Source organism: Lasioglossum baleicum, chromosome 16 (assembly GCF_051020765.1).
Source record: "Lasioglossum baleicum chromosome 16, iyLasBale1, whole genome shotgun sequence".
Lineage (NCBI taxonomy): Eukaryota > Metazoa > Arthropoda > Insecta > Hymenoptera > Halictidae > Lasioglossum > Lasioglossum baleicum.
Window position 1 is genome coordinate 10,168,907 of NC_134944.1, and position 15,029 is coordinate 10,183,935.

Below are 15,029 nucleotides of genomic sequence, written 5' to 3' on the forward strand. Positions count from 1 at the left end.
CACGCTACGCCAATCGAATTTCGAATCATTAAAACTTGCTTTAATCGAAAACACACTCGATTATCTGAAACATACTTTACGATAAAATTTAATTAAAGAATCCTGAATCGAGCGTATCGATACGAAATTGAACCGAATTTTTAACCTTCGGATGCATCGGCTGCATCGATTGCAAGAAATAGAAACCGAATTGAATGATATTTCTTCCATTAATGATTTTAATAGTTTTTTTAATTTTTTAAATTTTCCAACAATTTTGAATTTTATAAGCGTTCCGTTTAAATTCCAATCTTTAAATTATTAGCTATTTGTACTGAATCGGAGGATTAATACGTAAATATATTTAATAAGATTGTATATTTCACGTTTTTACAAAAAATGAAAGCATCATTTTATTGTGGGGACACATTAACTTCACCTTCAAAATTAATAACTTTTCAAAAATTCAACCAAACATCACGAGTGTTTTAGTGATGTTAGAAGAAATAGTTTACTAGGTAAAAGAATTTGTTGGAATTTCCTTTGCTCGAAAAATTTGTAATGATTTATTGCTCCTAGCAATCTTATTCGATTTTGATAAAACTTCGAACACATATATAACTGACCTAGATCTACAAAAGGCATATTTCTAATTTTCATTGTAGGGGCACAGATAAAAAAGTTAAAAATTGTACCACCGCTTTCTCCTTCGCAGTTTCGACCAATATTAATTTTCAATTACTTTCTTGCATGGCAGTCAATCACTATCATTCACGATCAATCCTGTTGCGCAGTAGGCATTGTTGCTTCCCATGAAAACTCTAATCGTCCCATCCAATTTAAAAAAAGTTATTATTTTGCAGATGGCGTGCACTTAATTCCGCGACGGTGGGACTAAAAAACAGTGAAAAATGAATTCTTTCAAACTTCCGGGCGGTTTAAGCCGAAGATGGTACGGTACGTCGACCCGGGGAACTCTCGGGAACAAATCGCAGCGCTTTGTTCCGGCGATGCAGTGCCGCGTTACGAAATCAGAGAATTCGAAATGGATTCCATCGACCGGTTAGTTTATCGTCATAAATCCGCGTGTATCTCGCGGCCGGATCGCGGATGCTGTGCTTGCACACACGCGGTTATTGATCCCAGCCGCCGAAGTATACGTATAGAATTTTATATGCAGTATTGTGCCGGAGAGTCTCGAGACGCTTTGTCACGTGTCCAGGAATATTAGATCGCTTCAAATCCCGCGTTCCGTGACGCGTTTCGAAAAGTTCTCCGGGTTCCGCGTCGCGCGCTCGAACGTGCCCCGTTTCAAATGCAAACTTAATATAGCCAATGGTTATTGGTAGTGTACCGACGTCGAGAGGGCAAATCTTTGCGAACAAATCAATGGTGGGCACGGCAAAGCAGAACTTTTAAAATTAATCTGGTACGCGTGTAGCTGCCTCTTGTCGTAAGTAACCTGGTCTCTATTTAATAGCACGCGCGCTCGATGAATATTCAAATTCAATTCTCTCGTAAACCGAACCTTCATGAATCTTTTTAGCTACGCCTTAGTGGCTTACTTCGCGGTGAAGAATGTTTGTGGTATAATTAGACTCCGGGCTTCGTGTATTTATCAAAAGAACTAGTAAAGAGTTGCTTGCAACCCCCGTCCATAAACAAATTTTTTTCTGCCCTTAATAATTTGCTCACAATTGTGAAAATAATATATGCACCGGGTAAGCTCGCGTATTTTAGTCTTGTTTTACCTTACTAACTTAATTAATGACTGAGAAAAAAGTTAAGGGTGTTTACCCTATTATCTTTACATGAGGGGTTTTGGCGACTTAAAATTGTAAAGGATTGTCTGTCAACCTAAAAGCATTGTTTTGCATTCGAAACGGAGCAGCGTATTTATGTCTTGTACCCTTAATAATTTGCTAACAATTGTGAAAAAAATATATGAAATGCAGGGAGTAAGAGCTCGGTATTTTAGTTTTTTTTTTACATTACTAACTTAATTAATAACCGAGAAAAAAAATGATAAAGTCAAGGGTGTTTAACCTATTATCTTTAAATGAGGGGTTGGCGACTTAAAATTGTAGCGGATTTTCTTTCAACGTAAAAGCATTGTTTTAAATTTGTAACGAGGCGGCGTATTTATGTCTCGCAGCTCCCACTCCTAAAAAAGTTTCTTTTCTACCCTTAACAAAATGCTCACAATTGTGAAAAAAATATCTGAAATGCAAGGGTTCGATATTTTAGTTTTTTTCACTTTAATAACCGAGAAAAAAAATGATAAAATTGAGGGTGTTTACCCTGTTATTTTTAAATGAGGGGTTGGCGACTTAAAATTGTAGAGGATTGTCTTTCAACCTAAAAGCATTGTTTTGCGTTCGAAACCACTCCTAAAAAAGTTTCTTCGTTTCTGCCCTTAACAAGTTGCTCACAATTGTAAAAAAATATGTATATGAAATGCAAGGGGTAAGTTCGAGTATTTTACTTTTCCACATTACATTATTTTATGTTTCCTAATTGTATCTTATTATATAACCGGTATCTTATTGTATCCCTTTACAATTTGCTCACAATTGTGAAAAAAATATCTGAAATGCAAGGGTTCGATATTTTAGTTTTTTTCACTTTAATAACCGAGAAAAAAAATGATAAAGTTGAGGGTGTTTACCCTGTTATTTTTAAATGAGGGGTTGGCGACTTAAAATTGTAGAGGATTGTCTTTCAACCTAAAAGCATTGTTTTGCGTTCGAAACCACTCCTAAAAAAGTTTCTTCGTTTCTACCCTTAACAAGTTGCTCACAATTGTAAAAAAATATGTATATGAAATGCAAGGGGTAAGTTCGAGTATTTTACTTTTCCACATTACATTATTTTATGTATCCTAATTGTATCTTATTGTATAACCGGTATCTTATTGTATCTTAATTAATAACCGAGAAAAAAATGATAATATCTTCGTATGAGGGGAAAGCGATTTTGAAATGTTGGTGGAATTTTCTCTCAACCTAAAATTACTGTCCCGCACACGATACCAATAAAAATTGTCGTGGGAGTCTCCGGACCACGTCTTGCTTGACGCTTTCGCGGAACATTAAATGAAAATTGAAAGAGTTAAACGCATCGGTGATTTTCAGGGTGTCGTAAAAGGAAAAAGTGAGTGCCGCGGGGTAGCGCGGAAGGCGGACGACTCGCGCGGGATTACGGCGAGCTTAAAATTTTTAATTTTGGTTTACGACGCGACTGAAAATCATATTTGCGGCGAGCGCGTAACCGTCCCCGGTCGGGAAACAACGTCCGACGATCTCGTTTTCAGACTTTTAACTACTTTGTTCTTCGACGCACGGGGAGGCGTGTTCACGGCCGAGCGAATGTTAATTTGCGCGGCGCTTTTCCCCTAATTCCGTCTTGATCAGCAAAAACCCGCTGCTTCTTTCGGACCCTCGCGAGAGCTCGCGCGCCACGATCGATACTTGGTAAATTTAATTAGCTTCCGGTAACTCTCGCGTGTTTTCAGCGGGACGATTACGAAATTTCCTATTCCTATCCACGGTAACGAAAGTTTCATCTGCTGATTTGAGTTACCCTTTTGCGGTTCATTGCCGTGGAAACCGTTTGCGTAGACAGTTCGTTTTGTAATTCGCTGTTGCGAAACGTTTATTCGTCTTCGGGTGGCTAACTCCCGCAACGTCACCCGCCACCGGAATAATGAATGTTTAATTACCGGAGAATTAATGCCTTTGCACGGATATTCTCGTACTGTCCCGTTTCAATCTGCTCCCGCGAATATTTACGGTACTGCCGATGACATGCCGAAAGTATTTCGAATGAAAGTTCCATAGTTTCGAGGAATAGGCTTCACTTTACGGGATTACGAACTCTGGACTTTTTAAGTAGAATCCTGTAGACTTGGACGAGACAATGTCAAAAATCAAAAGTTATGCGTGTTTAAAGTTTAAAGTATTGTGCGCCCTTGCCGGTCAAGAACGCTCGAAATCGCTCAACTTTAAACGCGCATAACTTTCGAACCAGTGAATTCAGAATCTACAGAATTATAATTTAAAAAGTCGAATTCGTACACCTATTAGTTCTAATTTCTAATACATGTTCGCGTGGACCGTTTCACAGAATCCATTCATTCAAATGGGAAATCGTGCAGCCCGGAAAACAACGGAGGTTTCGGACGTGTCAGCAGCATTTATGAAAAAAAGCAAACCCGAGAAAGCGCCGTCCGATCCCCATTCAACTTCCGTCCGCCCAATTCTGTTCGAGCTCTAATAAAAACCAACCCCGAGCTATAACGTGTCCCAATTGCGCGACTCGGCCAGTATAATAGACGGAAAAACTGTAACAATGCCGGTCGAAAGAGCCCCTTTGATCCCCACAGAATTTCGCGGATATTTAATATCGAGTTTCTACCCGGCGAGCAGAAAAGTCCGATTCGCCTTCGTTAATAACTCGCACTTCTTTGACGTTGCAATTGCGCGCGGGCCCCGGTCTCTATAATTCTACAACCCAATCGGACGCGATAATTATAAATAATGAATTTGTGCATTTACTCGAACGAAATTGTTTTTATGCTCGATGCACACGAGTCCGATCGCGCGAGTCGCAACTTCCGGAACGAAGTTGCAGGGGGGGAAATTCGTGGAAGAAACCTTGGAGGTAAAGGGTTAATGAAAGAGTAGGATGATATTGCAATCAACGGGGGGTGCATCGAGGTCGATTACGAACGAGCCGTGTGAATGCGTATTCCGCCATCATCGCGTCGGATCGCGGCGCTTCGAGCCTTGCAACCCGACGAGCGTTCGCGGACTCGGCCTCGCACACGAGCAAACTGGTAATTTCGTTGCCGTGCGATTTTTCTGCTGGGGCCCCTCCTTTAATAAAATTAATCTGGTTCGCGCTGGAAGTTTGTTCGGGCAAATTTGATCGCGTGCAATCAAATTAACCCCGTGTTTTCCAGCGCACCGGCGCGGCGGCCGACCCGGCCGTTCGGCTGCTCGCTCGCGCTCCTTCGCGATGCATACTGCGCGCGTTGGATGAAAATTGTTTACGATATGTGCGTCCATTCGAGCCGGCAATTGGATTTAAAATTAAAATCAACCGAATAATGAACTGTTGATGGCGAAGCCGGCACGGACGGCTCTTAACTTATGTTTTAATCTGTATTCGCCGCGTCCAGCGAATTGACTGAATTATTTCGACGAGACGGGGATAGACCGATTATAATTGGACCGCGAGTTTTCTCACCCCTCCGCGCTTAAGACCGCTATTCTCGCTGTGATCGCCGGTTCGTCAATTTATCAGCGCGAAAGTAAATTGAATTCGCGGGATTAAGTTTTTTTTCGGCGCGTACCCACGCCACCCGACCAGCTACAAATGATTATTAGACTGCAGATCTTTATGCAGATACGTGGAGGCCCGGTGCCGGTTAATTTATAGAGATTGGAATCGACAATAAATTTCTTTCCTCCGCCGCCGCGCTTCCATTATACTTCAGACACGATAAAAATCTCATTACGCTTTTTAAAATGTTTTCGAGGCTCCGGGTCGAAATACAAAATGCTATAAGCGATGGGAATTCACGATTTAGTGGTTGTTTCGGCGAAAATGTTCACACGCATCGATAATAAACTTCCCCAGGAGTTTTGTTATACGGGGGTGGTAGTTCTAAGTACTATAAAAAATCCGGAAAAATTATTGAATAAGAAACTAAGATCAACTCAACTTTTTTAAATTCATCGTGTCCTAAAGGTGATAGAAATCACATTGTACGGTTTCAAACAGTTTATTATATCCAGTTTTTAAATTACAACTAGCGTAAGTACACATCATTCATAATTTTTAGTATGCAGATTTTTATGTGTAAAATACAGATTTATACGATTTTTTCTGTCCGTGACCTTGAATAATTATAGTCACTGAATTCCTAACGAAAGGGACTATCATTGTAGGTGTTTTTTCAACAAATTTATCATTAAAATTGTTGAGCTGCAAAATTAATAACGACCAGCTATTTCTAGGTATCAGTTATACATGGGGCATTATATGCAGGAAGTAGAATCAGTAGATCATGATCAGACGCGTCAGCCTACCCTCCCTAACAGCAGTAGTATCCGTCGATTATTCATCCTCTCGAACAAAGGTTAAAATGAAAAACTTCTCGACTCGTTTCGTTGTAAAATTACTTTCCAGTCAATAGTTCAGGGTATGCGGGGCACCTTGTATAACTCGTTAGCTCAGGCAGCAATTTCCACGGACCCACCCCGTACATTCACTTGCCACGTCTAACCGCCCGCCCGGTGCAGTCGCAACGTCTGATCAGCGGTCCCCAGATATGCAAATATCAAATTCAAAGCTATCGACCGTAAGAATCGAGGATTCGGGGGCACCGATCTGCTATCCGAAGCGAGCGATTCGTTGCCCGTCCCCTTTAGCCGGTGCTTTAACCGAACGTAACAGCTGTCAGGAGGGAGCGGAGGCTAAAGCACGCGTTTCCAAAGACAGGAGATAGAGGAGAGACCGAGAGAGGGAGAGAGAGAAAGGTGGATCGAGTCTTCTAGGTACAACGATCTCATCAATATGCAGCACGGGAGGCCATTGTAAATCGGTCCAGGAGGAGCCGTGGGTTGTGGAAGCTTGTGCGGGGTAGTATAGTCAAAGGGAATTTCACGGGTGCGTTGGCGGTCCGGCTAGCCTAAGTAGCTCGCGGATACGATACTGATGCGATGCGATTCGATGCGATCGCATGCGCCAACCTGACAGCTGTTTCGCGGTAATGGAGTAACGAACGGGAAGGAGTAACACTAGCGAGGAGAGAACTGACCTGAGGTGGATAGTGATCCGGCAAGGCGTGGAGAGCTTCTCTGTACGCTGAGAGGGCCCTTTGTAATCTACCCTGATCGGCGTAGAGGGCGCCTAATTGGAGGAGGGCCTGCACTCTGGCCGCTTCGTGAGCCCTTTTGTCCTTGAGACCGGACCCGTCCAGAGACGCACCGGCCCGCAAAACCGCAGCCGCCTCTGCTCCACGTCCAACCGAGGCCAACGCCGCGCCCAGGTTCACGTAAGCCTCTGCAAAGACAAACGATAAGGATCATCAGCACCCTCGGATTACCAGATATTCTCCGAGCCGAGCTATGTCGAGGTCCCGCGCGAATTTATATCAATCGAGAGGCAGCGAAGCATTCTTTCATTTGGCCCGCTGGATCTCGATGGACACTGACCATTCGTTTCGCTTAGGGTGTCCGGAGAGACGGAAGACTTACTGCAGCTTGTCAAGCTGATGGACGGTTCTCTTTCTTTGTCAACGCGTGAATGGCTCGGGTATAATTACGGACAGTTTTTCTTTGGATATAAGACGATGCTCTTTACGCAACGTGAACATCTGTAGCCACTCTTCATCTTTTGGAGTTGTCCGCTCCGTAACGCTTACAAGGGAACCTCGGTGATCGATACACACCGATTTTGACGAGACCTTGCACGAATGTTCATTAAAGTAATAGTACTAAAGTAATTAAATAAAGTAATAGTAAATAGGGGAAAGTTATAGTAAAATCAACCCTTCTATCCTTTTAGGTGATCGCCTATAAATCGCAAACCACAACAGATATCAAAAAATGGTTGAAGCAAAAGTTATATCTTATCTTGGAGAAAAATCAGTAAAAGTGTTTATTCAAAATAAATGATTTTTGCAAAAAAATGTTTGCACAGATTCATGAATTCCAAGAGATACGATATAACTTTTACAATTCAACCATTTTTTGGTATTTTTTGTGGTTTGCGATTTATAGGCACTTACCCAAAGGTAAAAGGATACAGGGGTTGATTTCTCTTTTAAAGTAAACTACGGGCGCAAACGAAATACGGCTGAACTGTTAGGTGGATCGAATGAATACTTGTTATGGAAAGTTTCGTCAAAATCGGAGTGCATCAGTCACCGGGTTCCCTTGTTAGTGCCAGGACGAGAGGGAATGTGAAATTCTATCCTCTTTCCTCTTGGTCCAGAATGTACTCTAGAATTAGTATATAATTATGCTGTATGTTAACAAAATCTCATCTCGAATGGCTACTTCAAAATTAATTTGTCTATTTACATTATAACCTATTCAATATTTAATTGTATAATATAAAAATGCGAATACATAAAATAGAAAAGAAACATTTAACTAACAACTACACTTAATCGTAATTACAATCGCCCGTACGAGAGAATTAATATTTGTTGTTATTGATAACAGTGTATATATTAATTATTATAATTCATAATCTATATATAGCTGTTTCTAAGCAAATGTTTATGCGTCGTATTACAATAAAAAATCTGTTCACGCAATATTCGTTGAAATGGAAAGAATGCACGATGTCATACTAATCCAATATTCAGTTACTTTGATTAAATTCATCCTGCCAGAGAGGAAGTGCGATCATTTTTATAATTTGAGCTTATTAACTCCGAGAAGTGGAAGGGAAATTTAATTAACCTCGTGCCATATTTCGAGTAATTTTAGCATAGAAATTTTAAATCAATTTAAACCCATGAATTTATATTACAATATCGCTGAAGATGATTCTTTTACGTTCAAATTAATAAACAGGAATTTAATAATTACCCGGGCCGTACACAAAAGGAAAAAATATATTCGATTAGCAGACCATGAGCCACTTCATTTACGAAGATTATGAATTATTGGACGTTAATACTCGCAATACCGAACAGCTAAAGTGATTAATTTTTAATCTCTCTTAAAAATTATATCCATCCAGATTTATTAGAACTCGTAATATGTTCCCAATATTAACATATCAATTGTATGTCTCATTGAGAGGAGCAACGATTATGTCATAATCAATTATATGTTCACCATTATTTGCAATGACTCATTGTCATTCATCAAACAATTTGAAGACGATAAGTAAATTGTCACTACATGAGTCAATTGTCAGCTACAGAAAAATTAAATACAATTGTATCCTCTCTTTAAAGAATGCAGTCGAGTCGAAAATATTGTAACAATATGCTCAAGTTCTTCTGTCTTCACAGTTTTATATTTCACTTATTTGTTTCTGTCTTAGACTATTCATTATTTAGCGTTTAAAAATTTAATTTACGTTCTAAACTGTAAAGTCGTGGCGCCCTAACCTCAAACTACTACTCGATCGTAGACAATCGTAGAGCTTCAACTGTCAACTCGCCGATCTCCCGCTAAAGACATGGTTCATGCGATTGCACATAGATGTGTGACTCGATCGCACGTCTTCATTACAATTATTTCGTAGAAATAGAAATTATTTATGAGTAGACTGCGGATCTTTATGCATTTATAGCAAACTTGAGTAGATGAAATTGAAAATTGTTGGACAATTTGATAAATTGAAGATGTCGATAGATGATTTCTCCTCTATTAAAATTATTAAAGGAAGAAATAACGTTCGTATTAGTTTCCATTTCTTGCAATCGATGCAGACAATGTCTATCTCGTATAAAGATCCGCAGTCTATTTATGTGTGATCGAATATTTATAATAATTTGACCCGAAGGAAAATTACAATTATAAACTAAAAAATATGAAATATTGTTGATCCCTGTGGTAATTGCACTGTCAAGAGATTGCAGGTTGTCAGTATGCTGCGCAAGGTGTAGAGGATTTAAAAAATGTTCTAACTTACAATTAGGTAGAATTATAATCTTCGAAACTATACTATAAATTTCTGCCAGCGTGCTTTGTGACCACCCCGGCCTCGTTTCTTCTGAAGTAAACTTCACACTGCATTCCCGATTTTAATAGGTTAAATTTTCGTCGCCGCGTTAGAAAAGAGTTTCTTGCTCAAGATGGCGAGCCTCGAACTTCCTCAAAACTTTGCTTCTATCTATTATCTACGAAGTCCTTCAATTACTGCATAACGCGGCTCGAAACGGTGTCATCAAGTATCGATTACTCATTAGCGCGCGAGGAATGTCCTTCCGCAGTACAGTTGGGAACGAGTACCGAGTTGTGGATTACTCATTAGTGTGTCAGGAAAACCCCTCTGCAATATGGTCGCGCAGTATACCACCGATAGACGAACTGCGTTCATTTACGGGTGACTCATTGTCAGCTCGGCGAAATTAGGGGTAACAGAGACTATTCCAATCTACCCTGTGTGTGTGTTCAATCTTATTCTTTCAATGATCATACAACATTCTGTTGAATGAAAACTGTCCCTTTTTTAAATGATAATCCAGATCGCCTTTCAAGAGTGTCCGAATATTATTGTGGGCGACTGTACACATTTTCTCTGATTTCTAAAATCGGAATTACAAAAATATGTTTTGTATCTTTATTATGGTTGTCAACTTGACTGTTGTAGTAGATACAGTACCGGACAAAATAAAGTACGCACCTCGAATATTTTTACAATTACGTTTATAACTTCGTAGTTTTTACAGATGTAATAATTATGTATTAGCACAAAAAGAAGGTGTCTTAGTCTACTATTAAACTCAATGAGAAATAATTTCAAAAACATGAAACATCGTACATTAGTCAAGCCCTATAAACGTAATTGTAAAAATATTCGAGGTGCGTACTTTATTTTGTCCAGTAGTGTAGGTTGGGTAGACAACTTGACTAGCGCAGGATTCACTTGAACAGTGAACTTTTCCGTTACAACTAGACTGGTTTTGTAGAATGACTGATTGTAATAAGTTAAATAAAAGTATTATATATTGTGTGCATATAAACATTATATAAAGCGTTCCACGTTATTCTAACAAAATATGATATCTCCAACTGCATGAAAAGTACATTTTATATGATCGCAACTGAAAGAAATATTTATATGTCCATCATTAGGCAGCTATTCAACGTGCGAATATTTTCTACCGAGGATTATCGCTCATTAACGACAGTGTACCTTCCGCGATCCCGAAAACCGAGCAACGTTTAATTCCAAGCAATCCGTGCAGATTTCCGAGTTCGGATTTCCGATGCGTGACCCTCGCCGACCCAAGGCTCGATCCCCTAATTTCATCGCGCTTAACTTTCAACGCCCTGGTCGTTTACCATTTGACAGCGTTAAGTGTAATGTAGTGCGCTCGCGGAGCCGGTTGCTAATCCCGATATCATCCTACGTGATATTACAGACCCGACGTAGGACGTAAGACGTAAGACGTTTACCCTCGGTGCTTGGAGTTGCGCGGAGTATAAACAGGGCGCCGGGGGAAGGTTTCATTAACGAGCCGTGTGATTGGCAAATTTTCCAAGCCCCGACGCGGCGGCGTCGCGTCGGCGGAAATCCGATCTCGGTAACGAAATCCGGCCGATATCGTCGGCTAATTTTTCCCCTGTCGGTAGGTGTGAGATTAATCGGACGTGGTTTGCATGATGCAATTATATCGGCAGTAACATACAAAGTGTAATTTATTTATTGAAAAGAAAAGAACATAACGATGTGCTAGAATCATATGTCCACTTCAACATTATTGGGAGAACCATACAGTATCAAACACGCACATAGAAAGGCTAACGCATGACGCACGCAGCAATCACACGACCGAGAACTAATATGAGGGCGCAACGATCTAACTAACCTACAAGCATCGTACATAACCTCCAATATGACAGCGAAATAAATCGAACCACGTGACCAGGAACGAAATGAGAATGTTCTCACGATGAATAATCCCGAGCACCGACGCGAATCATTTCGATCAACCACGAAACCGATTCGGAAATACGTATGATTACTTTATTATCTTTTTCTCCTCGGCCAGCCACGGATCAGCAAATATGTTGAACGTCGAAAGTGGAGGCAAACTCGGCGGATTACGTCGACGAAGTTACAGATTCCGTTTACAAGGTTAAAATTAATTAGATTTGTTCTGCACAGCCGGGCGCAGGAAGATCCACACAGCCGACGGGGTTCAAGTAAACATTAAACTTAATTAAGTACTCGATCGAAGGACTATCAATAATCCAGGGCTTGAATAATTCCCGAGAAACATTCGCCTCGCGCACACGTGCATCTTCGCGGAGCGGATCGTTCTCGCGAATGTATTTATACGCTGAACATTTTTATTCGAGATTTCACTCGTGGTGTGATCGCTGGTTAAACTACTTCGAAGAAACTGCGTCGTTGCAGATTTGTTTCGCAAATGTAAGTTTGAAGTATTCTATGTTAATTAATGAGACTGGAAATTTTGAACAGGCTTTGAATTCGGGAGATTCCTTTCATGTGTTTTGTAAAACAATAGGTATTTGAAACTTGGGACACGGTTTTGTTAGAATGTTTTTGAAAATGTATGTATTTTTCATGTGTATTTAAGTGTAACGTGTGTTTTCCTTATTCTAGCTTAAATGCTGACCACATTTTAAGGTCGAATTTTGTGCATTTATGACAGAAATGAGCGGTGTAAAAATCGCTTTTCGAACGTGAACTCAATATCTGACGTAAAAATTGGTAAATGAAAAGTCGAGAAGAAACGGCAGTCCTGGAAGTTAGTGGTAGTAGTGGGGATACATTCCCTACAAATATCACATCTTTCTCACACGTATCGAGACATTACTATATGCATTACTATTCCAAGATTCGTTTTTCTCAGCCGCCTCACGCTGCTCCCCTCCTTTTCCAGGCTTCCTTTAGCAGTATAGGGGATCCGCCAGGGGAGACAATAAAAGCGAAGATAAACTTTTTAATACGTTTCACTTTGCCCTCGTTATTCCATGCCGCGGCCTCGGAGATGTAGGCGTACGCCCTCCGCGCGCCGGAAGAATGCCTCCAGAAACTTGAAATTTTTAATTAAACTCATAGCCGACCGCGGCTTTTTGTCCGGCTCGTCGCTCCGAGCCCCTCGTTTACGGGGACGCCAGTGCGCGTTGTGTTTAACGACGACAACGAAACGGTGTACTGTGTACGGGGGACGGAAAGTTACAAAAGAAAAATGGCGAAACGCCGCCGTGACCCGCGCGGGGGACGGAAAGAGGAAGGAATAAATTTCGTTGGAGACTGGGGGACAGGCGGTTGTCGAAGTTCGCGGGAGAGTACCAGGGTTTGTTAATGGATCGACAGTATAGGAAATCTTCCCCGATAGAAACAAAACGATTTGTTAGTTTTGCCCGCTGCAGCTCGTCGTGCCCTCAACAAAAAAAACGTACTAAGCCATTTATGGCTCGGAGCCGTTCGCTCGAGAGACATTTCAATGCACTCGGGGAACTTTGTTAGATCCTCAAAATGAAATATTTTCTCGATTAAAACTTGACTGCGGAATTTTTCACTTCGCAATGCCGACTAAAGCTTCGCCTGGCGAAATTTGTAGGAGAAATGCGACAAAAAGTTTTCTAAAAGCTTGCTTTATGTGCAGGTGCATCTGAAATTACCGGTTTGAGTTCTGTCAATAATATTAGTCGCTGCGGAAAAAATTTTGAGAACCTGAGGTATGTACATTTTGATTTTCTGTTAAGGTGGAAGCGTCAAGGACTTACAAAAAATCATGTACATATGTTTTTAGTGCACCATGCGATGCAGTTCGTCGTTCAATGTCACGAATGATGAAAGTTTCATGACAAAATGATTGAAAACAAGTCACAACGACTAACAAAGACGCCGAGAATCATTCCAGAGGCATTATAATTAGAAATCGGAGGGACAGAGTGAACTAGTGAAGAAACGCTCGAAAATTAGTCGGCAAGCTGACTTAATCTTTGCCCTTCGAACGCTTCTGGGTTGATTTTCTCGGCCACGATGCGCCCAGGACGCACGATATTTAGTAATTACCGGGCGGACCTGAGAAATACGGCGAACACGCGACAAAAGGCGGGCCTCCACTCTCTCTTTCTCTCAGTCTCTCTCTCTCTCGTTCGCTCTTCCACGTTCTCTGTGTCTCTCGTTCTACGCCGCTGCAGAAATTCATGCGGACTTAACCCGATTCGCCGTCGTGCCGTAAAACCAGCCCCACGGAAGCACGGCAATGCCCTTTTAATTAGAAACGGATAGAGCAAGAAGCGAAGTGGTCGCGACGCCATGAATGTCTGAATTTTACGCTAAAGACTGACGTAACCCCGGCTTGTCCGAATTCTAAAGAAACCGGCTGCCATTTCACTGGAAATACGGGTCCGGCCTTTCGCATTTACTACTATCCAAACAGCGAAAAAAAGAATTAGCTCTTGTCGTTGTGATGCAATATCGCGGCTTATGAGCGCGGCCGTCTGAGACTACGTCGTCCAATCCTTTCAAATGTTTATTAAATACCCCATGGTTCTACGGTTCTTGTACGACCAAGAATGTAATTTCTCTCTCGCTGTTCTGTGGCATACGCTGCATCTAAGATTCGTAGGATGTTAAAGACCGAGTTCAAAATTGGATGAAGCGAAATTCGAATCTTTATTGAAGAGATATGAGTCAATATTTGTCTGTTTGCTGGTACCAATCTCAAGGCTTGGCTGAACTTCACCTTCTTAGTGTAAGGAGCTCAATGGCCCAAACGTAATGCATACACATACTCGAAAGTCATCTAGAAAATGATGTGCGGATACGCGTCGTAGATGTAGGTAGAAATTCCTCAGAATTCTCCCAACCTACTGCCCCCTCGTGGGAGAGTTGTCCCTTGGGTATACAAGTGGAGCTTCCTAGAGCAGCCTTTGGCTTCAAGGAGGGAGTAAAAAGAGTCACGCAGGAAAAGTCTCCATCCCTAATAGAGTCATACGTTCGCCTCTAATTTCTGGTACATCGGTCAACCCCTTAGCCACCCGTTCAGAGTGTACATCGTCGGCGAAATGCTTGGCGCAATTCTCCGCGTAATCCGTCACGATATTGGAGCGGTTAGCTCGTCAGTCGACCAACGTCGGACGGCAGCGGTGCGGCGGCGTTTTAAGATATTACATTCGCGGTGGCCCGACAGAAGGTGTACAGACCGGTGAGGGTTGATCGTCGGTTGGCTGTGTACATGTATAAACGTCGCGCAAACTGTATCCACGGTTGGGTGGCGAGGCAAAAGGTGGTGTCCGTGAGGGGGTGGGTGGTGGTCGGGCGTTGGGAGTGCAGCTTCGCTCGCTCGGATACTCTAATTCCATAGA

General features: G+C 41.5%; 1 protein-coding gene across 1 annotated transcript in view; it reads right to left on the reverse strand.

Moving 5' to 3' along the window:
• Nucleotides 1–15,029, reverse strand: part of Tmtc2 (Transmembrane O-mannosyltransferase targeting cadherins 2) — a 547,199-nt gene that overhangs the window by 86,190 nt on the left and 445,980 nt on the right. The window contains exon 7 of the mRNA XM_076440509.1: nt 6,806–7,050. Within this exon, the coding sequence (XP_076296624.1) occupies nt 6,806–7,050 (245 nt within the window). The remainder of the gene's footprint in view (nt 1–6,805; nt 7,051–15,029) is intronic.